General features: G+C 35.7%; 1 protein-coding gene across 3 annotated transcripts in view; it reads left to right on the top strand.

The window, feature by feature from the left end:
• Nucleotides 1-26,022, top strand: part of SH3RF3 (SH3 domain containing ring finger 3) — a 564,609-nt gene that overhangs the window by 292,954 nt on the left and 245,633 nt on the right. For 2 of the 3 annotated variants that reach the window (XM_074299630.1, XM_074299632.1), the window contains exon 2: nucleotides 12,680-12,955. The exons of the other annotated variant lie outside the window; for it this stretch is intronic. In XM_074299630.1, the coding sequence (XP_074155731.1) occupies nucleotides 12,680-12,955 (276 nt within the window). The remainder of the gene's footprint in view (nucleotides 1-12,679; nucleotides 12,956-26,022) is intronic. 3 annotated transcript variants of the gene reach the window in all.

Raw genomic sequence — 26,022 nt, 5'->3', positions numbered from 1 at the left:
AATAAAAGATACATATATATATGTGTGTGTGTGTGTGTGTGTGTGTGTGTGTGTGTGTGTGTGTGTGTGTATGTATATATATATGAACTTTTAAAAATCTATTAAAAAACAAAGAAGAAAATATGAACATGAATCTCTTATGTAATAAAGCACTTTCTTAAACACTAATATACCTTCCAATTCAGCAGTTTCTTTCCCAAAGGTTAGAATTGGGGAGTGTTTAGTAAAATAAGTCTTCAAAGGTTTAGCAAAAACAAGCAATAAATAAAAATTGTTGTCATAGTGAATCGAGCTCTACTTTGGAATTAGGAAAAACTGTCAAGTCACTTACACTCTATTTTCTGTAAACTCTGTATAAATCATAAGGCTATGAAAATTGCCTGTATTCTAGACAATTCTCTAAGAGTGAAGTGATGCTCATCTCCAAGACAGAACATGGAGGAAAGGGTACTCACCAGCATCAGTTTTGCCATCATCTTTGAAACTTACTTCTCATTCTATGATATGTTGTTCACAGAAATAACAATTACTTAGGTAAGGGAAGGTCCTTTTGAAATTTGAACAAGGTTAAATTTAGAACAGATAAGAGGAAATAATACTTCACCTTGAAGCTATCACCTTGTAGAATTTATTCTCTCCCCAATCCTTCTCCCACTAGAAACAGTAAAGACAGAAAAATGAATGAGAGGATCTTAAATGTCTATTAAGAGAGGCTATAATATCTATGTTCTTAATGGTGACCTTAGGAAAAATAAACATTGTCATCTTCTATGAGGGACACGTTTAGAAATGTACAGAGCTAATTAAAAATCATGGTCTAGCGTATTTATTATTGTTCATCTATGTCTGATTCTTGACCCTGGAATAGGATATAGAGAACTGCAATTGAATTGGGAGAGATGTGGATTATAATCCCACCATAAACACTTACTAGCTCTGTTTCCCTGAGTAAGGCATTTTCTCAGCTTTCTTATCTGTAAAATTAGGGGCTGAACTCAATTACTTCTAAGGCCAACTTTAAATCTGTTTATGCAAAGATTATGTTTCCAAATTGGAAGTTTTTGTGTTCATAAATAGTCTATGATCCAGAAAGTTCTCTTTGGCCAAAGGAATTTATTAATACCCTAAATAAAGGGAAATACTTTGTTTCTCCACATTATTTTTTTTAAAAGATGTTTAATTGGAAGAATGTTAAATGCTCATGGTTAGGCTGAACTATCATAATAAAAATAACAATTCCACCTAAATTAATCTACTTATTCAGTGTCATACCAATGAAACTGCCAAGAAATTATTTTATAGAGCTAGAAAAAATAATACCAAAATATCTGGAAGAATAAAAGGACAAGAATTTCAAGGATATTAATGAAAAAAATGCAAAAGAAGGTGGCCTAGCTGTACCAGATCTAAAACTATATTACAAAACAGTGGTCATCAAGACCATTTGGTACTAGCTAAGAAATGGAGTAGATGATCAGTGGAATAGGTTAAGTGCACACTACAGTAATCTAGTATTTAAAAAACCGAAAAACCCCAGCTTCTGGGATAAGAACAAACTATTTGACAAAAAATTCTGGGGAAATTGAAAATGAGTATGGCAGAAACTAGGTATTGACCCACACTTAATACCCTATACCAAAATAAGGTCAAAATGAGTTAATGATGTAGATATGAAGAGTGATACTATAAGCAAATTAGAAGAATAAAGCATAATCTATCTCTTAGATCTCTGGAGAAGGTAAGACTTTGTGGCCAAAGAAGAACTGGAGTACATTATGAAATGCAAAATGGACAATTTTGAACATATTAAGTTAAAACGTTTTTATACAAACAAAATCAATGCAGACAAGATTAGAAGGGAAGCAGTAAACTGGGAAAAAATTTTATATCCAAGGATTCCGATAAAGGCCTTATTTCTAAAATATATAGAGAATTGATTCAAATATATAAGAACACAAGTCATTCTCCAATTGATAAATTGTCAAATGATATGAATAGACAATTTTCAGGTGAAGAAATGAAAAGCATTTCTAGTCATATGAGAAAATGCTCTAAATCACTATTGATCAGAGAAATGCAAATTAAGACAATCTCCATACCTTTCAAATTGGCTAGGATGGCAGGAAAAGATAATGATGTATGTTGGAAGAGGTATGGAAAAACTGGGACACTTATACATTGTTGGTAGAGTTGTGAACTGATCCAACCATTCTGTAGAGCAATATGGAAATATGCCCAAAGACCTATCAACCTGTGTATATCCTTTGATCCAGTAGTTTCTTTACTGGGCCTTATTCCAAAGAAGTCATAAAACATGTACAAGAATGTTTGTAGCAGTCCTTTTTGTAGTGGCAAGAAATTGGAAACTGAGTAGATACTCTCCATCAGTTGGAGAATGGCTGAATAAGTTATGGTATATGAATATTATGGAATATTATTGTTCTGTAAGAAATGATCAGCAAGATTATTTCAGAAAGGCCTGGAGAGATTTACATGAACTGATGCAAAGTGAAATGAGTAGAATCAGGAAAACATTGTACTATAAGATTATAGGATGATCAATTTTGATGGGCATGACTCTTTTCAACTATGAGGTGATTTAGGCCAATTCTAATGATCTTGTGGTGAAGAGAGCTAAGGGACTGTGGGGACTGAGTTTGGATCACAACATAGTATTCTAACTTTTTTTGTGGTTGTTTGTTTGCATTTTGTTTTCTTTTTGTTTTTTTCCTTTTTGATCTGATTTTTCTTGTGCAGCATAATTGTCAAAATCTATACAGAGAAGAATAGCACGTGTTTAACATATATTGGATTACTTGGCATCCTGGGAAGGGGATGGGAGGAAGGGAGGGAGAAAAAAATTGGAACATAAGGTTTTGCAAGAGTGAATGCTGAAAACTATCTACACATATGTTTTGAAAATAAAAAGCTTTAAAATTTTTTGAAAATAAAAAGCTTTAAAAATTTTCAATTTTTAAAAATTTAAAAATACTTTGAAGGAAGTTGCATTACTTGACTCAGTATACTCTAAAAAAATCCAAACCATAAGGCAATGAAAATAAGAACTGGATTTTTTAAAAGCTTTATTCTTAAGTTTAATTATATATGCTTCTAATTATATTTAAAATATGTTTATACAGACTGGAAAAATTATAAGTAAGTCATGTTAAAATTATAAAGAAAAACTGTATCATTTGAGGCCTGGTTCTCCTAATATTAATTCCTTCTCTCCCCTTTCCAGATTTTCATAGCAGTGAAAACCTAGACCTCATTGTACCATTCCACTAGGAAGTGCAGTCCCCTGACTCTACACTGCTCATGACCTAGAGAGAAGCTCTCTCTGACTAGCAGACCTAGCTTAGTTTGGAATACTATATGCTATTTGGAATAATGAAAAAGCATTTGTCATAGAGCTGTTGCCTGGCTTGTTCAAAGTAGGGCATCTCACCAATCAGACAGTAGAAAGGGAGATGCTGTGTATTACCACCCTTCTCTCAAAGGGATAGAACATTAAGCGCAAGTAAGATTTGTGTGATACATCTGAGTAATGAGGCATGAAATTGACATTATAAGTTTTAATTATTATTAATGCCTTGCAGTGGATGTTGGTGTTTAATTATACAGTGGCCATCCCAGATGTACTTTCCTCCCCTTTTTTTCTACTTTTTTCCCCTTTTTATTGGCTTGATTCTTGATGTAATGGATGCTTCATGGAGATATTTGAAAACAGAAACTTAGTTCAACAGAAAATCATTCAAGATATAAGTAAAGTTACCTTTATAATCTTATTTCAGTGGTATTTTTTCCTCTAGGTTCACTGTGCCATAGTCAAACTGCCCAGCTGTTTTTGTCCTTTGTTCTCAAAGATGACCAATAACATCAAGAGGATGATGTCTTGACTTGCAAGTACATTAGATTTGAGTGAAGCTGTACTATGCAAATTCATTACCCTCACAGTCTCACCTGTATTTTCCCCCTTTGTACCTTTGCTCCCATCATTGCCTAGCATGATGCTTTTCACACAAATTTGACATTTAAAGAATACTGAATATTTCAACTATTAGAAAGAGAGAGTATTCCAGAGAAGAGCTCATGTTCAGCAAGACTAAACTAATTTTAGGTTCCTCCTATTTGGAGGAAGAGTTGAGAGAGATCTCTGAAACTGTGATGTCATTTGTATAGAGAACTTATATTTACAAAAATTTATCTCCAAATGACCTGCAAATTTATAGAATCTAGAAAATCTTGTTGAAATCTAGAGACAAGAGTCTCAATTGTGGTCACACTGTGATTTAGCCAGCCTTTAGGTGGAAATGAAGGTAGAAATATTTTAGTGTTTAGCTGTAGCAAACTGTAGAGCCCTCTTTGCTCAACATTCAAGATCCCCCAAAGTAACACCCAGAGTTTACAGCATTTTGTAATTTCCAGATGGCAGTGCAGTAGTAGCTCATATTCAATCTGTACTCTAACTTAGGGTCACTCAGCCAGTAAGTGTCAAAGGTGGATGGGACTTGGAACTGGGTCCTTGTGACTTCTCCACTGGCTCTTTATTTGGCTGCCTCTATTTTTAAATTTCTAAGATAAAGTTGCAAAAGACTTTCTTCGTATACTACTATTCACCTGTCTTAAGGTCTAGTTAATGAGGGAACAATTAATTCATAATTTTAAAATACTTTGAAAATGATTTGGTAAAAGCCACTCAGGTCAGCAATTCCAACCACATGTTTGGAAGAGAAACTCTTTGAGGCTTTGTGAGACTATGTGTTATCATTTATTTAAATCTTTTCAAAACACATTTATCATATTCTTCCTTGGTATTCAACTGGGCCCTTAGAGTTAAAAAAAAGTTTTCCTTCCAGAAATGTTTTGGAAGTCTCTCAATGGAGTTACTTATTTTTGCTGAAACTTTTGCCTGAGATATTACATCTTCCATAGCTTCCATCAGTGTCTTATCTCTTTTCTTTTCTTTTACCACTCTATAAACACCCTTTATTTACCCATTCTCTCTGTTCCAGCTCTTCTGTTTTCTCCCTCTGGATTCCTTTCCAACTTCTGTGTTCTAGGTGAACAACAGAAGACTTGGCAAACTTATTTAGGGCTAGTCATAGTATTGCTAGATTTGGCTCCCAAACTGCATACTAGCGAGCATGACTTACCTGCCTTTTGAAGGCTTCCAGTTCTAATCTCAATCACAAATTTAGACTGTGGTTTGTGCAGATACTTTATGAGTTTCTGCTGGAAAGGAGCTGCCAGCTATGATTTGATGATCATGCTGCCCTGGCTTCTGGTTAGAGGAATTTCTCAGTGACTCCCCCCCCCCAAGTACAGCCAGCACCAGCATTATCCTTATAGCAGGGCTTGCCTTACCTCTTACCATGCTTCCAGAATCCGTTTGAAGCTTTGCCTCTCCAGAGAGCATTCTCCCATATTGGGATGTTTCCTTCCGAATCAGATTTCTCATAATATCCAAAGCAGGAAGCTTTAGGGCATCTGGTGGTATATTATGTGATATTGGATGGCTGGCACTTATGCCTGTTAAACAGGAAGATCAGGCTCCAAAAGAAGAGTATTACCTCAATTTCCTTTCAAGTTCCTGCTACTGGCAGGATGGAAATTTATGTGATTTTCACTCCAAATGAAGGGGCTGGTGAATATTTCTACTACTCGGTGTTAAAAACCACAGAGGACTTTTTTTGAGCAACCCAGGTGCTCTACAAAGTTCAGGAAACTTAGGGAGTTTTGTAATGTCCAGATGGTCAAGTAAACCAATCACCAGCACCTGTCTATACTTACCATTCCATCTATATTTACCAAATACTCTCCATCGAAGGCACTATGCTAGTTATAGTATGGAATGCAAAGGTTGTCACTGCACTTGTGGTTTAGAAAATGAGACAAAATGACGAGAAGGGTAAGGGAAGGGAAAGGAAAATGAATTTAATGAGCACCTACTATGTGTCAGGCACTGTGCTAAGCATTTTATAAGTATGATCTTATTTGATCCTCATAATCCTGGATCTTTGGAATTATTCTTATAGTCTTATGTCTCATTGTTGAATTAATTGTTATTAATTAATTTGTATTAATCAATCAACAAGCACTCATTAATTGATTATTAGGTGTATAGAATATTCTGGGAGGAATGGCATTTCTGATGTGAGAGCTGTCCAGCCCTTTTCAGGGTATCCATGCACTTTTAGTGTCCACCTTTCACCCAACTCTCACCTGTAGCTCCAAGAAGCTATAGCTTACTCCATTAACACTATCTTAGCAAGACATTTTAAACTAGTTTGAGGGTAACCCTAAGGCTTCAAAACCATCCATGAGTTAGGTGGATGCTCACCCTGAAGCATGTAAATTCTTCCAATGATAGAATGAGCAGATGAAAAAAATGTGTTCCAAAGGCCATGAAGGTGGCTGAAACAGGTAAGGTTTTGTCTGATGACCCTATGAGAGCTCCGTCCTCCCCTATCTCATTTAAATCAAGTTGATTTAAATGATGGTGTTGGTCCATTTCAAAAGTGAAAGAGGAACAACTGTGTACTTGATACCATACTGAGCCCTATAGACATAGAAAAAAAAATTGGAAGTCTGCCCTCAAGGAGTTTACAATCTAACAGGAAGGGGTAGGATGAGACAATGCAGACACATAAGTATATAAATAACATACACAAAATGAATCCAAAATAGAAAAGTATCTTAATCATTGATTGTGATGTGTAGTCAAACTATATGATATATGATGTTAACTTTCTCTTCTTAAATGTGTTTTTATAAAAGTAAGATACCTGGCTTCTGCTAGCTATATAGATTTTTCCCCTTTTCCTTTTCTTTCCTTTTGCACAGCTCCAGCTTTTTAATGAGAGGTTGAATGGATCTTATTGGTGACAGTGGAATCTCTTGAATGCTCTGAAACAAATAACTTCATATTCTTTTCAGACATATCTTAGTTATTTGAATAGATAAAATATCCCTTACTCTCAAGAATATTGGCTTATTTTTTTTAAATGTGCAGTACTTACAGTACAAAGCTTTCCAGGGTGAGGATTATTGGAAACAAACTGTTTCTTATTGTATTTTTTCCCTTTGCATCTTATAATGAAAAATCCTCCGGTGTTACTATTTAATTGCTTAGCGGTGGCTGTTTGTCAATTTGCCAGCAGGTTCCATCTTAACTGCTGTCGTTTGACTTCACTGCAACATAAATGTCGAGTAATTGAATTGCCAACATATCATTAAGCCCTCTACAAAGAGTTTTTCAGTGTATAAGTGCTTCAGGCTTTTGTGTCAGTATTGATTGATTCAGATACTAAAGAAATCTTTGGCAAAAGCAGACCTAGTGAGAAAATGTGGCTTCAGCTGGGACAAATTGTTGGGCATTGACCCTGTGGCAGCAAGTTGGTCTGCTTTTGTTTAGTTTTCCCTGGAGAAATAGACTTGACCTTTGGAAAGTGTTTAGGTGAGTGGGTGTTAATTTTAGGCATAGAAAGAGAAAATAGCATGGCAATGTACTTCTGGAAAAAAAAATCAAAGATTATCCTTTGAGCAACTCTGATTATGAAATGAATATGGGATTTGGGAAGAAGAAGAAGAAAGTTTACACTTCACCAAGTCAGAGAATCATAAGAGAATAGGCAGTACAGTAGGAAAAGCATTGTATTTAGAGTTAGAGGACCTACATTAATATTTCACTTCTTTTATTCTTAGCTTTGTAATCCTGAATTTTATTTCCTCCACTATAGAATGAAAAGGTTAAACTGATTGCCTCTAAGCTCTACCCTATGCTCTAAATATGATCCTTAAAGAGACCTCTCTGTTTCATAAGTTTTTAACTGAGGGTATTAATAGTGCAGTGGATAGAATGCTGGACTTGCATATTTGAGTTCAAATATGGCTTCATATTCTTACCAACTGTGTCATCCTGAGCAAATCGCTTAGCCCTTTTTGCCTCAGTTTACTCATCTATAAATTGTGCTGGAGAAAGAAATGACAAGTCACTCCGTATCTTTGCCAAGAAATTCCCAAATGGAGTCACAAAGTCAGAAATGATTGAACGACTGTCCTGAGCCAGGTGCACAAAGTGCTTAATTATCATGAAAAGGTATGGCTTCTTTAATTTTTGGTCAGAAGCTGGTGAGAAGTTGGCTAGAAACTAATAAGAAGGAAGGTCTTGTGTGGGACATTTAATTTCATTTGGTTCCATGACTACTTTTTAATCCTAATGAGTTATTTTACAAATGCATATAATAGGGGACAACTAGATGGTACAATGGATAGAGCACTGATCCTGGAGTCAGAGTTCAAATCTGACCTTAGACATTTAACATTTCCTAGCTGTGTAACCCTGAGCAAGTCACTTAATCCCAATTGTCTTGTCAAAAAACAAACCCCCCAAAAATCCCAAAAAGCATAAAGTCAAGAAAGAAAGGAGATGTAAGTAGAGAAATCAATACAAATCCCTCACCTTGATGATTCAAATACTGAAGAACATTATTTAACTGGTGGCCAGTAGTATCTTGACAGATGAACAACAGAGGATTTTTTTTTCATTTAGGGATTAGCTCCTTGTTTAGTTCATCTTCAGTATCAAAGTCAACAAGGTATATAATATAATGGAAGAAAATTCAGAAAGAGCCCTATGTTCCAATTATGTAACATAAAATCACTCTTTCCAAGGAGAGCTATTAAGAATTTTTGCAAGAATTTTTACTTTGGTATTCATAGATTAATAGAACTATAACTATAAGAATTCTTGGAGAAGTTAGCATGATAGTATGAGAGGGCTACTGGAGGTGAAATCAGGGAATCTGATTTCAGATCTGGGACAAGATGCTGAGATTTCATCTTTAAAGTAATAGGGGGTGAGAGAAAGAATAGATGATCTGAGCAAGAAACAAGATCTAAGATTTAGAATTGGAGGGGATTTTAAAGATAAGTTGTAGGTGGCATAGTGGATAGAACACTAGCCCTAGAGTTAGGAGGACTTTAGTTCAAATCCAGAAGGAGACACTTACTATCTGTATGACGCTGGACAAGTCATTTAACTCTAATTGGCAGAAAGAAAGAAAGAAAGAAAGAAAGAAAGAAAGAAAGAAAGAAAGAAAGAAAGAAAGAAAGAAAGAAAGAAAGAAAGAAAGAAAGAAAGGAAGGAAGGAAGGAAGGAAGGAAGGAAGGAAGGAAGGAAGGAAGGAAGGAAGGAAGGAAGGAAGGAAGGAAGGAAGGAAGGAAGGAAGGAAGAAGAAGAAGAAAGAAAGAAAGAAAGAAAGAAAGAAAGAAAGAAAGAAAGAAAGAAAGAAAGAAAGAAAGAAAGAAAGAAAGAAAGAAAGAAAGAAAGAAAGAAAGAAAGAAAGAAAGAAAGAAAGAAAGAAAGAAAGAAAGAAAGAAAGAAAGAAAGAAAGAAGGGAGGGAAGGAAGGAAGAGGGAGGGAAGGAAGGAAGGAAGGAAGAGGGAGGGAAGGAAGGAAGGAAGGAAGAGGGAGGGAAGGAAGGAAGGAAGGAAGGAAGGAAGGAAGGAAGGAAGGAAGGAAGGAAGGAAGGAAGGAAGGAAGGAAGGAAGGAAGGAAGGAAGGAAGGAAGGAAGGAAGGAAGGAAGGAAGGAAGAAAAGAAAGGAAGGAAGAAAGAAAAAGAAAGGAAGGAAGGAAGGAAGGAAGGTAAGAAATATAAACTAGTCCAATTCTCTCCTTTCACATAAGGTATTCCCCTTTCATGTGTAAATAATTTGATTGCTGCAAAGAGCAGAAAAAATAATTCACATGTAAAGAAGCAGATTTTCAGGGGAAATGTTCAGACACAGATAGTATAGGTGATCCAGATAGAGAATTGCTCCTCACATAAATGTACAAGAGGTCCTTTTTGAAGGTAAAGAAATGATTTTGGCTGCAGGGCATTTTGGTTTCATTTTGTTGTATGTGATCTTTTTGATAAATCAGTTAACTGTTTGAAGACTTTAGGAAGATTAAGAAATGTTGGCCATGTTAAGTGGATTTCATTATTTTTAACTTATGAGGTAAAGATGCATCACTGACCTCCAGAAAGCTCTGGTTTGAAATACCAGGAGGTAGATAAATCCAGCAATTAGGAAGCCAGAGGCAAGAGTGAAGGTCACATTGTACTTGGGCTACAAATAGATGAGAAACTGAAGCCAAGAAAATTGATTAGATCAGTGGTCTCCAACAGTGGTATTATTCCAGAGGAGCAGGTGGTCTGATCCAAAGACACAGGTGATAGACCAATTAGAGGATAGAAATTTAGGGCTCATCCCACCCTCCCTGGCTCTCTCTACTTCCCACTTCAGGACAAGCTCCTTACTTTGTCTTATATATTTCTTGTGTTAGACTGTAGGGGTTGTTATAAACTGAACTACCCATTACCCATCACAACAGTTAGTAGGACTGGGGGAAAAAGACCCTCCTCCTCTCCCCTAAATTTCCCCAGGTCTTTGGTAGGAGCCCTGACCTCCCTTATTTGTCAATAAATCACATAAGATAGGTAGTCAAAGAAGGATGGCATTTGAGAATCACAGACAAAATAATCATCTTTTCTTTCAAAAGTACCCTTTCCAAGGTCCCCTATAACTACTGAGGCTGCCACTAACCTTGCCTGTTTCCATATCATCATTATCATCATGGACTAATCACTTTTCCTCAGTGTACATACACATGTGCTCATAACTAGGTCATCAGCTGCCAAAGCTACCCATTTTTATCTTCACATCTGCCCTGTTTTCTCTCCTCATATTGTTGCCAGTCTGGCACAAGCCTTCATTACCTGTCACTTGAAATATTGCAATAATCTTTAATTGGTCTACTAGCCTCAAGTCTCTTCCTAGTATAATCCATCATCCACCCATTGGTCAAAATGGTTTTCCTAAAGCGCAGCTCCTTTCTCTACTCAATAAACTCTAGAGGCTCACTATTGACTCTAGAATTAAATTATTTCATCACTGTCTCATCTCTTAAAAAAATTTTTGGTTGTTTTATAATGTACATAATTATTAGGATAGTATTGTATATATGCACACACACACACACACACACACACACACACACACACACACACACACATATATATATATATACACACATTTGTAAATGAGTAAAGTTTCACAAATTGGGGTTGAATGTTCCAAATGTTTTACTAAGGGATATAAGATTAGTATTAAGTGATTTTTGAACTCTCTTCTAGGGAGGCAGCTAGATGACACAGTGGATAAAGTAATAGGTCTGAAATCATGAAGACTTGAGTTCAAAACAAGCCTCAGACACATACTAAATCTGTGATCTCTATTGCCATACACTACAATTTTTTCTTCCAGTAGGGAAAATAATGACACTGGATTATCGTGAGCCTCAGATGAGGTGATAACAAAGTAACTGACACATAGTAGATCAATCAATCAATATTTATTAAACATCTCCTTTATGCCTAACCCTGTGTTAAACTTTGGGGATATAAAAAGAGGCAAATGATAACCCCTGCTCTCAAGGACCTTACAGTCTAGTAGGGGACAAAACAGACAAACTTTATGAAGGATAAATAGGAAATAATTATCAGAAGAAAGGCTTAGTTGTCACTTAAAAGCCAGTGGATGGAGATGATTAATGAGAGTCTTCCAGACATGGGAGACAGTTAGAGAAAGTTCTCAGAGAAGAAAGATGGAGTGTATTATTTGTGGAACAGCCAAGAGGCCAGTATCGCTGGATGGAAGAATACTTGATAGGAAGTTTGTAAGAAGCCTGGAAAGGTACAATAGTTCTAAGTCATGAAGGATTTTAAATGCCAGCAGATAATTTTTAATTTGACCCTTTTGGTAATGGAGATCCACTGGAATTTATTAAGTAGGTGGATGGGCATCCTGAACTTTAGAAAACTCACTTTTGTGGTAATGGAAAATGGATTGGAATGAGAAGAGATTTGGAGACAGACTCACTAGCTGGTTACTGCAGTAATCTGGTGGGGTGATGAAGTCCTTCACCAGAGAAGCAGCAAGGTTAGTGGAAAGAAGAGGGATATTTTTGAGTGATGAAATGTGCATTCCTTGGCAACAGATTGGATAAGGGGAGGGAAGATAGGAATTGAAAAATGACTCAGTTTGTGAACCTAAGGAACTAGGAAGATGATAGTGTCCTCTATAATAATAGAGAAGGCAGGAGTGAGGAGGGTTTAGGTGAAAGATAATAAGGTTTGTTTTGGATTGGTTGAGTCTAGTATGTCTACTGGACATCCCATTAGAGATGTCTGAAAGGCAGTTAGAGATTTGAGTTTGGAGGTCAGCAGTTTGGGTCAGGATAAGTAGATTTGAAAATTAATAACAAAGAGATGATCATTAAACCCATAAGAGCTGATAAGATCCCCAATAATCGCTGCTTCTTTCCTATTCCCTTTTACTTCTAAAACTATTTCCTCTGATCATGTAGTCTAGTCCTTTCCTTTTAAAGATGAGGAAACTGAGGCCCAAGGACACAAGGTTATAAAGATAATAAGCAGCAGAGGAAAAAGCATAGTCCTTGGATTCCAAATCCTTTGCTGCATTGGACACACCATGCTGCTTCTTCATTTAAGCATTTAACACTTTCAGAGTTATTGTCTTACCACAGCCAACCTCTCACATTCTGTACCATGATAACAAGTCACCAGGAGGGGTCCTAATAATTCACTCTTTGCTTTCTTTTGGTTTTAGAATATTTCCCAACTTCCTTGTGGCAAAGCCCTCTATAGCTATGAGGGGAAAGAACCTGGTGATCTCAAGTTTAACAAGGGAGACATCATCATCCTGCGTCGAAAGGTGGATGAGAACTGGTACCATGGGGAGCTGAATGGAAACCATGGCTTCTTCCCTGCCAGCTATATTCAGTGCATCAAGCCCTTACCACAAGCCCCACCCCAGGGCAAAGCACTTTATGACTTTGAGATAAAGGATAAAGATCAGGACAAGGACTGTTTAACTTTCACCAAGGTAAAGTGAAACATCGCATGTCTTAAATCATTCTCATTTGAGGTTTTTGTGAACCTACCCACTTTGTCCTTGTTCTCCCTTATTCAAGGTTCTCTTTTATAACTCGGCTCTCTATAGCTCAAAGTAGACATAAAGGAAAAAGTCAATATATTTTTTTAAAATATCAATGAGGCAACTAGGTCATGCAGTGAATAAAGCACTTCCTGAAGTCAGGAAGATCTGGTTCAATTGTGAACTTACACACGTGTTAGCTGTGTGATCCTCACTAGTGCCTCAGTTCCTCATCTGTAAAATGGGAACATACTGGAAAAGAAAATGGCAAATCATTCCACTGCTTTTTTCAAGAATACCCTATGTATAAGGTCTCTGAGTTCATGTTGGACATAAATAAGACATAGGATGCTGATACCTTTTGCCTTAAGAGGATCCAACAGACACTTTACTGAGGTATAAAGGTATAAGATAAGAACAACAATAATGAAAAAGTATTATTTAGTCTTCCATAAAAAGGATTTGTTAAAAGCAGACTTCCTGTTCTGAAAACGCCGTTTGTTTCTCAGAGGAATGAAATTTTTTTGTTTGTTTTTTGTTTTTGCTTTTAATATCTTCTGATAGCCTAAAATAAGTCTTACCCTGGGTACCACTGCTTCCAAGACAAGAGGCAAAAGACAAATACATTTACCAAGAGCCATTTGAACTGCCTGAGAAAGTATTCTTGACCTAAAGAATGGCCAGCATTTAAAAGAAGGAACAGGAATAGGGATATGGACTGTATCTATGATGTCATCAGAATAGTGAATACTCTTGGGTAGAAATTCATTCAGTATAGATCATTACCTTCTTTGTAAGTTATTATCTTTGAGAATTTCTTAGATCACTGAGAATTTAATTGACTTGTTCATGTCTTCCAGGATTCAGGGCTTGCTCTCTATACATTTTATTGTGTTGCAAAAAGAAATTTTTTTTCATCAGTTGATAGTACCAGCCACTTAGGGCAAGAAAGGATCTTAAAGGCCATCTGGTCAGACATCTCCATTTTACAGATAAGGAAGTTGAGTCCCACAGAAATAAGGTGACTTGCCCAAGAATCCAGGTCTTCTGCTTCCAAACTCTGTTCTTTTTTCTAAAACACCATTGATTTTTTGTGAAGAACAACTTTTGAAGTAATTTTTTAAAAAATTGGTTAACTTAATACATTTGGGATTCCATTTATTACCCCTAGTTGATGGCAGTAATTTTTTTTACAGTTTTTCACTCTGTTTCTTGTGGTTTTCTTAGTCCTTAAAAAAATTAAGGTCTTGTGGCCTATGATCTAGCTCTTGGTTTAAGTTCCCATATATTTCTTTTTTATATAGAACCTAGAAGAACTTATAATTCAGTTTTGCTCTTAAACCAATCAAAAGAAATGGTTCCTACTCTTTTCTAATGTGCTTTATAGTTCAGGTACTGGCAGACGATTGTTAGCTCTTAGCTAAGCCAATCTGTTCTTCTGTTAAAGATCTTGTCTCAATTATAGGGGTAACTCTTTTGGGCCAACCATGAAATTTCATGGATACCATTTTATCTTGCCCTTGAGCAAGAATCCCAGCTTGGGGAAGTTTTCATCTATAGTTACTTTTAGATCAAAATAATAAGATAAGATAGCTTCAAGTGTTGAGAGTATATGGGACTATTTTAAAGCAGAAAGAAATAGTCTTACCACATCATCCTTCTCTTCCTCTCCTTCCATTAATCTATCTTTAAAATTCCCCTTAATGTTTACATTGTTCTCCACCCTGTTTCCCATTAGCTTCTTTCCTAGTTCCCAAGAGCTCAGAACTCAGCTGTTTAGCTCCCCTGCTTCTGTCATGGCTAACCCATCCTCTCCTGGCTGCTATTTATGTCTTGTTCTATTGTTCAGTGTGACAGTGAATAATCTATTTTCCACAGGGGATTCAACCCTGTATTTTTTTTTATTTCTTTCATCAAGGTGTTCTGATGCTAATTTCAACTGTCACTTGCTTGATGAAGCTTCCTAGGAAGCTAGGCTCTGGTCCCCTCTGCTGCTGCTTTGTCCAATGGCCAGAGGGGCAGATTGCCAGAGACATGATTTGTTGGGCATACAGAGCACCAGCCTTGCTTATTTCTTTGCCAAATGAAGTCTGACCTTTCTCTCTGGAGGAAAACCTCCTGGAGACTGAAGGCCTCTGTCCTATGATTTGTGACAAAACTCAGTGCCTTTAACACCCTTTTCATAGCTCCTGTTGACTCTATGCCCGGATGTGAAACTGCACAATCCTTTTGTCCAATGCTACTCAAAAGTTCCTCTAAATTTAAAGAGATCCAGAGAAGTATATAAGGTCATTTATGCTGAATCATTTAATTTGGTCAATGTTTCTCCTCTCTTTGAGGTTGGAGTAATTTCAATAAATCACATCCATAGATCCCAGACTATAGTTGTTGGAATATTATGGATGAATTCTGGGATTCTAGCCCCCTTATATCATAGATAAAGAAGCTGAGACACAAATAAATTAAATTACTTGCTCAAGGTCACATATCAAATCAGTAATGAGGATAAATTTAAAAAACACTTATTCTTCCTCGTTTAACAATTCCATCAAGCACCTCAGAAAAGTGTCTGTTGGATCCTCTTAAGGCAAAAAGGTGTCAGCATCCTCCTACCATCCATTGCTAACATTAGAACCAAATCGTTTAGTATCACGTGAATTTTCTTGACCCATTTTGTGAAAGTAATCCTATAGCTCTTTTGGCCTTTTAAACAAAATATTTCCAGTGTAGTGGGGAAAAAAAGTTCCTTTTGATATTTCTAAGCTTCTTTTAGGTCAGTTGTGATCACTAGAGGACAACTTCACTGTTTCAAACTTTGATTATCCATCTATCATGATAACCTCTTGCTCACAACCTTATGTCTTTCTGAACAAATCAAACTATAAGCATGGGAATTTCCTTGTAACTGAATGTACCCCACCTCCACTTTCCACTATCTCCTCTAGTCTCTTGATGAACTTTGACTAAATTAGTATAATATTCTTGCAATACCAGCCAGCTATTCATTCAACAACCATTATATATGAATATTGTGTGTAGAACACTGTGCCATATGATAGAGGAAATTAAGAGTTTAAAGTATATCTTTTGCCTTTAGGGAGTTCACGTTCTGGTTAGAAGATGAGACATAAATACAGCATCATATGAGATATCCTAGAAATTAGTGTTGTTGCAAGTTATTAAAGCTTAAATTGATCAAGCTTTATTAAATACTTTTGTTAATTCCTGTACAATAGATTGCATAAGCATACTAGAGAGTTAGAGAATAAAGGAGAGGCTCCTTACTAATCAGATTCATTCTGTAAGATCACACCTGCTCACACCAATCAAGCAAACATCATAATAATAGCTAACATTTAGGTGGCACTTGTTACATGCCATACACTGTCTTAAGCACTTTATAGTTATAAACTTGTGATCCTCCCCACAACCCTAAGAGGTAGATGCTGTTATTATCTCCATTTTGTGGATGAGTGAGGCATCTCAGAAAGTAAATGACTCATTAAGGATCACACAGCTAATAAATGTTTGATTCTGGATTTGAATGCAGGCTTCCTAGACTACATTCCTAATCTTCTCTCTACCACCTAGTTCTCTCCAAACTTGTATTAAGCATAGTGTGTGCAGAGCTGTACACTAGCTAGACCAAGTAACTTGAAATTAAGTGTCACATAATTAAGGAAGTATTAGAGGCAGAAATTAAACTCAGGTCTTCCTGATTGCAAGTCTAGTATACACTAGTATACACTGCTGTTTCATCTAGTCACCTTAATAATCACCACATAGATTAGTTGCCTATTATGTACTCTTCATTTCTAATAATTTTCATCTTTTTTCTCCCCTCCAATTTTTTTTCTATTTGTCCAGAGGTGATGTTTTCCCTAGTAGCTTGAATTAAGTAGAAATTGACCTGACTACTAGCAAAATGATAGTAGTAATAACAACTGACATTTATATTTAGCACTTTACGTTCGCAAAACCTATGCCATGTATTATTTGATTTGATCTCATAACAGTCCCATGATGTCGATTTTACAACTAGAATTATTCCCAGTCATAGAAATTAAGGCACAGAATTTTTGTTGTTGTATTGACCTTGCAGTCCACTAAAACATTGAGATTATTTTTTATTTATGTAATAAAATAACCATTTCTATAATATAGTATAATAAAAAGATGATTGCACATGAAACTACAAATCTATTATATAAAATTTATTCTTTTTTTAATAAAATAAAGTTATCATGTAAATTTATTTTTTCCCTCCTCCCACCCTAAAGATGGCTATCATTAGATACACACACACACACACACACACACACACACACACACACACACACACACACGTATATTCTATACATACTTCTGTTTATCCTTTTTGGATATCCTTTTTGGAAGGTCCAGAGATTGCCTTCTGGGGTCAGGCAAATAAAGTCTGATATCATTTTCATAATTCTTTAAATTATCATAGAAAGCATAACATTTCTATATATCCTCTCACTGCCACATGTCTTTTCATTAAAATAAGGTTCTCATATTTGTTGATATGGTCTTTCATTCTCAAAGAGGACCATGACATCCCAAGGGCAATATCTTGATTTTCATTTGAACTGGATTTAAGTGAGACAGAGCTGTTCAAAGTCATCATTCCTCTCTTCTCCAGGATCATCTCCTAAGGTGGCAAAATGGATAAAGTATTGAGCTTAGAATTAGGAAGACTCATCTCCCTGAATTCATTTATGGCCTCAGATACTTACTATATAACCCTGGGCAAGTCACTTAATCTTGTTTGCCTCAAGTTGAGTTTCCTCAATTGTAAACTGAAGAAATAAATGCTAAGTCACTCCAGTATCTTTGCCATGAAAAGAGTCAAACATGATTTTTTCCCAGTAATTTACCAACAAAAATTATCCATTATGCCTTCACCTCATATTCCTATGGATTGATAGCAATCTTCTTCACTATCATGATTGACTTCTTTCTAGTTTTCAGTATGTCAAGGTCTGTCTTAGAATTTCTCCTTTGGGCAAGTCTGATTATCAGAAATGCTTTTTTAACATCTAACATAAATCTGTATTTCTGAAACTTTTTTTAAAATTTTTTTAATTTAATTTTTATTTATGGAATAAAGCAAATAAAATATTTTCATAACATAGTATAATTAAAAACTGAAACTTTCACAAGTGACTCTTTGTTCTTTCATCTAAGACCAGGTACAACAGGTCTAATCCATCTTCTACATGGCAGCCTTTCAAATTCTTAGAAATAGCTATCAGGTTTTCACTAAGTATGCACATCCTAGGTTTCTTCATTTGATCTTCATACGGCATAGTCTACACTGCCCTCCCTAATGTGGCCACACTCCAGCTTGTTAACATCCTTTCTAAAATGTGTTACCCTGAGCTGAATATGATACTACTCCAGATGTTGTCTGAGCAGGGCAGAACATGGGTTAATTGGAAGTTATCTTCTATGCCCTATAGGGATTACTAGTTTCAAAGAATTTGAATAAACATATAAGATGCACCAAGCTTGCTTGAGCTCTAACATCCTGGCATTCTTCAGGGGCCATTGGAATTCCCTAACCATTATGACTAATCACATAGTTGCTTTCACATGAGACTTTAAAGGATGACAAATGGTATACCACATTTCCCTGCAGCTTATGTCATGTGGTGAAACAACAGAACTATTTAAGCAGCTGCTGGGTCTGTGCCCAGATGCTATTCCTCACCTGGACCAACATTCCCCAGGGTTATCACCTTAGGTCCAGTCACTTAGAGCTTTAGTAAGAGAATAACAGTTTGTTCAAGTCTCATGCTTCAGCTATTCCAGGGTGCCTTGGTCTTGACATGTGATTAGAGCTGGTTGAATATCTGCTACTTCCCAATTTGTGAATCAGCATGTTGGAATATGCTCAGATTTGAAAAGCAAGTAATAGGGGCTCATCCTCTTATTGTTTCCATTTTCTTGAAGTAAAGTAAAATTAAATCAGGAAAGCTAGCTTAATTATTGTACTCCTAAGACAGAATTCCCTGTTCTATAGTGGTTAGTGGTCAGTGGTCAGGTCAGTTTGGCCTGTTTCAATTTGGAAAGAAAAAAGTGCTAGATCTTGTTAGGAAACTTGGATTCAAATTCTAATTATAGATATTAATAATAAGGGAGTTTTAAGTGAGTAACTTTTTCTTTGTTTTCTTATTTTTAAATAGGGAAAGTACTTATACTATCCCCTTTCTCAAGTTGTGAGGAAAATACTTCATAAACCTGTGAAACTATATGATTTTGGTTAGTTGTCCTTCGTTTCTGAATGGTATCCAAAATCCTCTATGAGAGTTGAGATATAGTGTATCTGTAGAGCTATATACATCTAAAGGAAACATAATCTAGTTGAGACATATGGTATAGTACAAAGTTTCTTAAACTGTGGGTCACAACCTCATATAGGGTCCTGTAACTGAATGTGAAGGTCATGAAATTATGATTTGTTATCACTAAACTTGATTTGTACATTTATTTCACATATCTATGTGCCCAGGATCACAAAAATAATTCTTGAATGAAAGGGAGTTCCAAGTAGAAAAAGTTTAAGAAACTTTAGTATAGTATACAGAGCTGGCTACAGTCAAGAAGCCTTGGATTCAAGTGCTTCTTACCAACATGTACTTTGTAACTCTGGCCAAAAACTTAATCCTAGGAAACTCTAAAACAGTTTCTTAACTTGTGTGTGTGTGTGTGTGTGAGTGTGTGTGTGTGTGTGTGTGTGTGTGTGTGTGTGTGTGTGAAGGATCCTAGAAGCAATCTATGAACCTATAAACCCTTTTTCAGAATAACATTTGTAAGCACCTAAATATATTATGAAGGAATCCAATTGCATTGAAATAACAATATCAAAATACTTTTAAAAAACCAATTAAGACAACTCTGAGATACCACTACACATCTGTCAGATTGGCTAGAATGACAGGGAAAGATAATGTGCAATGTTGGGGAGGATGTGAGAAAACAGGGACACTGATACATTGTTGGTGGAATTGTGAATACATCCAGCCATTCTGTAGAGCGATTTGGAACTATGCTCAGAAAGTTATCAAACTGTGCATACCCTTTGATCCAGAAGTGTTTCCACTGGGCTTATATCCCAAAGAGAGCTTAAAGAAGGGAAAGGGATCTGTATGTGCAAGAATGTTTGTGGTAGCCCTTTTTGTAGTGGCCAGAAACTGGAAACTGAGTGGATGCCCATCAATTGGAGAATGACTTGAATAAATTGCAGTACGTGAATGTTGATGGAATATTATTGTTCTGTAAGAAATGACCAGCAGGATGATTTCAGAAAGGCCTGGAGAGACTTACATGAACTGATGCTGAGTGAAATGAGCAGGATCAGGAGATATACTTCAGCAGTCATCTTGTATGTTTCTCTAAGACATGGCTCGTAGACATTTTATGATAAGTCACAAAGACACACAGGGAAGATTAGTATGAAACGGAACCAAAAAGATATTAGCTCAAACTTGTTTGTTTGAACCAGATTTGGTTCACTGGTGTAAGTAACTTTTGGTGAGGAAATCTTCTATCAAAGCAGATTAATACCTTCTCTGTCAATTATACTCATAACTAGCGTTCTTCATATGGGATAGATACTTCAACAACAGTGCCATATGAGGATCAATTCTGATGGGCGTGACTCTCTTCAACAATGAGATGAACCAAATCAGTTCCAATAGAGCAGTAATGAATAGAACCAGCTACACCAGCTAAAGAACTCTGGGAAATGAGTGTGAACCACTACATAGAATTCCCAATCCCTCTATTTTTGTCCACCTCCATTTTTTATTTCCTTCACAGGTTAATTGTACACTATTTCAAAGTCTGATTCTTCTTGTGCAGCAAAAAAATTGTATGGACATGTATATATATATATATATATATATATATATACATATATATATATAATATATATATGTATATATTGTATTTAACATATACTTTAATATATTTAACATGGTCTTCCTGCCATCTGGGGGAAGGGGTGGGAGGAAGGAGGGGAAAAATTGGAACAAAAGGTTTTGCAATTGTCAATGCTGAAAAATTACCCATGCATATATCTTGTAAATAAAAAGCTATAATAATAATTAAAAAAACCATTCACTTACTCTCCTAAAATCTATATCCACATACCTACGGATCCCATATTAAGAACTCTAGTTATGAGTATAATTGACAGAGAAGGTATTAATCTGCTTTGATAGAGGATTTCCTCACCAAAAGTTACTTATACCAGTGAACCAAATCTGGTTCAAACAAACAAGTTTGAGCTAATATCTTTTTGGTTCCATTTCATACTAATCTTCCCTGCATGTCTTTGTGACTTATCACAAAATGTCTATTAGCCATGTCTTAGAGAAACATACAAAATGACTTAAAAGATTTTAAAAGATGCCATGGCTTTCTGAAATGATAATGGGCAGCCTTGGAAAACAGCATTTTCCCCCCATTATTTTAATTTATTGTTTTTTTTTTCTTTCTTCCACTTAATAGTATTTTATTTTTTCCAATTATATGTAGAGATAATTTTCAAAATTTGTTTTAATAAGATTTTGGGTTTCAAATTTTTCTCCCTCCTTCTCTTCACTCTCCCCTTCTCAAGATAGCAAGAAATCTGATATAGGTTATACATGTGCAGTCATTCTAAACTTATGTTGTGAAAGAATAATAAGAAAAAAAAAGGAAAAAACTCAAGAAAGAAAAAATTAAAAAGTGAAAATACTATGATTTTATCTGCATTCAGTCTTCATATTTCTTTCTCTGGATGTGATGACATTTTCTATCACAAGTCTATTAAATTTGTCTTGGATCACTGTATTGCTAAGAAGAGCTAACTCTGTTGTAACTGGTCATCATACAATGTTGCTATTACTGTGCACAATGTTCTCTGCTCACTTCACTCAGCATCAGTTCAGGTACATCTTTTCAGATTTAGGGAATAACGTTTTCCATTCCATTGAAGGACTTTAAACAAAAGATGGATAATTAATCACTTGGTAGGTGTATTCTAGAGAAAATTCTTTAAAATATTTGTGTGTATACATATATATGTATATGTTCATATATATCATATGTAAAAACAACTTTTTTCACATTTGTTTTGTAAAATTCTGAGGTTCAAATACTTTCTCACCCTCCTCTACTCCCTTCTTGGAAGATAAGAACTTGATATAGGTTATATATGTGCAGTCATGTAAAACACATTTCCATATTAGTCACGGTGTGAAAGAAAATTCAGATCATTTAAAAAACCAAGAAAATTAGAAAAAAAATTAAAATATAGTATGCTTCAATGTAATGTTCTTTTAGGTTCGGTTTTCTTGGGGTCTCTGGGGCAGTCTTAGTTTCAATTCAGTAATCACCACACAAGTAGCCAAGAGTTAAAGTCCAGATCCTTTATTATCTCTTTCAAAGTCCTGTCTCCTTTCCTGGGTCCCGGTTAGCTTTCTTAAAGGCCTATCTTTCTCCTTGGTTCCAAGAGCTTGAGCATTCGCCTCTTTTCTCTGCCCTCTGAATCTCTCTGAATTTCTGAATCAACCTAGTTGAAGCTCCTAGTTTATATGCTCTACACTGAATATAAGCCAATCATTATATCACTAGGAAACCATTATTTGTTGTAAGATTAAATCTATCGTACTGAACCATGCTAAACTAGATAGTTACATTGTCTCCTAGTGACTTAGCTCCTTGTTTCATGTTCGGAGTTCTGGCCCATAACACTTCAATGTGCATTCAGACTCCATCAGCTTTTTCTGTGGAAGTGGATAACATTTTTCATTCTAAGTCCTTTGGAATTGTCTTGAGTCCTTTGGAATTGTCTTGAGTAATTGTATCACTGAAAATAACTAAGTCATTCATGGTTGATCATGGACAATATTGCTAATACTGTGTACAATGTTTCTCCTAGTTCTTCTCATTTTGAATTAGTTCCTGTATGTCTTTCCAGGTTTTTCTGAAACCATCCTGCTCATCATAATACAAAAGTATCTCATCACAAGCATATACCACAACTTGTTTACCAATTTCCCAGTTGATGACCATGTTCCTGGTGGGGAGGAGATTATTGTTCATGTAAAGGTTGGATTCAATACTCTCTAACTTCCAACTCTGAGATTTTGTAATCACAATTCTCCAAAATATGGAAAGAAAAATAATGAGGAGGAGAGGAATTTTGCAGAGCTTTAAAGTCTTGTGTACTCTCCTTTGGGGTGAAATAGAGAAATGTGGACAAATTTGATAATAGAATTAAATGGATTGGTAACTTTTTGGTGAGCCAAAGAGTTGTCCAGGAAAGGAGGGAAAAGGAATAGTACTAATTAAGGTCCTCAGAAAACTGATGCATAGTGGAGCTATGAAGAATAATGAAGAGTTGAGGGAGGGTAAGGTCAAAAGCAGAAAAACAGAAAGGAGATCTTGATTCCAAAGAAAAGAAAAAAATAGTTCAAAGTAATTACATATATAGAGTTTAGGGATATTGTCAGGTCAGGACTTGTAGTTATTCAATTAGTTGTGATTTAAAATGAAGTGTGTTCCTGGGGTCCAGACAGAAAAGAAACTTTTCTTGAGATTCTGTTGTTCCATGGAGCTGAGAAAAATAACTGCAGTCTTGGACTAGGGGTGGAAATAAGGGTGAACCTACAGGAAACAGATCATCAAATGAATGAACCAATGTGCAGGATGGAATGGAGTGTCTGGGAGAGAGATTTAAGTTGTGCTTTAAGCTTGTGCCAAACTGTATTGAGTAACATGAGACTGAGTGCCGGTAACTTACCTAATTTGTATATAGTTTGGACCTCCAAGATTCCCTTGTCCTGCCATAAAATTTGCCTGTACTTGTAGCAGCTGATCAGGTATGCATATTCTGAGGGTAAACACTGTTTCTTACAGTTATTATATATCCTCCTTAAGCCTAAAAGAGGATTTTGCACGTACTACGCACTCAATAAATATTTGTTGAATTAGTGTCCAAGACAAATTCCTCTGTTGAAGGTGTAACTTGAGAAAAAGGAAAGGATGGGAATTCCAGAAGTACAGTCTTTGGAGAGAAATTCCTCTTATCCCTTGGGTAGTTGTAGCTGAAAGTTACCTAAGCAACAGAAAAAAAAAACACTAGCAGAACTTTGTCTTTGGGGTTGCCTTGAGAGTACTCTCAAGGGTACTATTTTTTGTCAAACAGATACCTGCCTGAAATCTTTCATTCTCCAGAAAATCATCTCAAATTCAGGAAAGTCACAACCCTCTTAATGCATTTTACTCAATAAATGATTGTGTAATAAATCTATTTTTATTAATAATATAAGAACACAGCCTTGTGAGAGCTGGGGATGGGGAAAAGTGTTCAGCTAAAGTGCAGCCAAGGTCCTAGGTCACTTAACTTTTAAGTCCCTGGAAGGCAAAGTCTTGGAACTATGTGTTTTACCAACATGATCCCTGTTGTATTGTGGTTACCCAATAAGTATTAAATGATAGCTACAAAGATGTTTAATGACAGTAAAGTTTATGGGTATCAAGAGCTTAGAGAAATTTGTTTTGGCAAATTAGAGAAGGTGAACTATTCAAACTATGGAAGCTATTCAAGCTATGGAAATGGTGGCTGAAAGTGATCATGTTTCCCTGTCGTCATCTAACCCCATCCCCACAGATATAATTTTCAACTAATTAAATGTTTGATGAGGTAGAGGGTTATTTATTTGTTAAGTATCAGAGCATCTTTATCAATTAAAAAAAATTAAGAATGTGCCTTTCAACTGGAGAATACCTGAACAAGTTATGCTATATTGATATAAGAGAATGCTGTTGTTCTATAAGATATTATGAAAGAGATCCAATCAGAGAAAACTGGGAAGACTTATTGAACTAATGCAATGAGGCTGTGTGTAGAACCAGGAAAATTATGTAATAATATAACAATAAAATTGTGAATAGAATCAGAAAAATTATGTAATAATATAACAATACAATTGTGAGTAGAACCAGGAAAATTATGTAATAATATAACAATAAAATTGTGAGTAGAACCAGGAAAATTATGTAATAATATAACAATAACATTGTAAACAAACAACTTTAAAAGGTTTAAGAACTTTGACCATGTTCCATGACTCCTAATGAAATAAGCAACCCATCTCCTCACAGAAAGGTTGTAGCACACACACACACACACACACACACACACACACACACACACACACACACACAAACATCCACCCCCACAATCCCACACCCACCCATTAACATACACTTTACATAAAACACTTTATAGCTGCTTCAGGAATTAATTTTGCTTGACTGTGTATTTGCTATAGGGATTGTATTTTTTTTTTTAACATTAAGGAAGGAGTGACAAGGAGAAGAAGTATTCTGTTGTTAACAACAACAACAAAAAAAAAATTAAAGAAAAGGGGGTGATGAAGGGTTTGGCCACTAACTAATTCTGTGATTTTGAACAATTCACTTAATCTTTTCTACTTAGAGATGATAACTGAAGCTCTGAGAGTATATGAGATTACAAAAAGACAAAATGTAGAAAAATACCCCCCAGAAAAAAACTGGGACTGAACTTTGTTTCCCATTTAGAGGGCAAGGGGAAAGTTACTCAGCAAAGAGTAAGGAATGATTATATATCATAGATGCCATTTACACAACTTAAGTTCTGCAAAGTACATCCCAAGATAAAGGTACTCTCCAGATATTGTTTTACAGATGAGAAAGCAGAGCCAAAAGTCAATTCAAGAGACATTTAGCACTTAGTATATGTGCAAAGCATAACCTAGGAAATGGGGAGAGAAAGACAAAAGTGAAAAAAAAAATCTCTCTTCAGGGAATGTAAATTCTTCTAGGAAAACCAAAACCAAGAAGGGGAAGAATGTAAGCATGAGTGTGGGGGTAGATCTACGAAGAGTGGCTCCTTTCATACAGGAGATTGTGACACATGAGCTGAACTACAAAGGATGACAAGGATTCTAAGAGTC

The sequence above is a fragment of the Sminthopsis crassicaudata genome, chromosome 3, assembly GCF_048593235.1.
Source record: "Sminthopsis crassicaudata isolate SCR6 chromosome 3, ASM4859323v1, whole genome shotgun sequence".
Lineage (NCBI taxonomy): Eukaryota > Metazoa > Chordata > Mammalia > Dasyuromorphia > Dasyuridae > Sminthopsis > Sminthopsis crassicaudata.
This window is presented reverse-complemented; position numbering and strand designations above follow the sequence as displayed.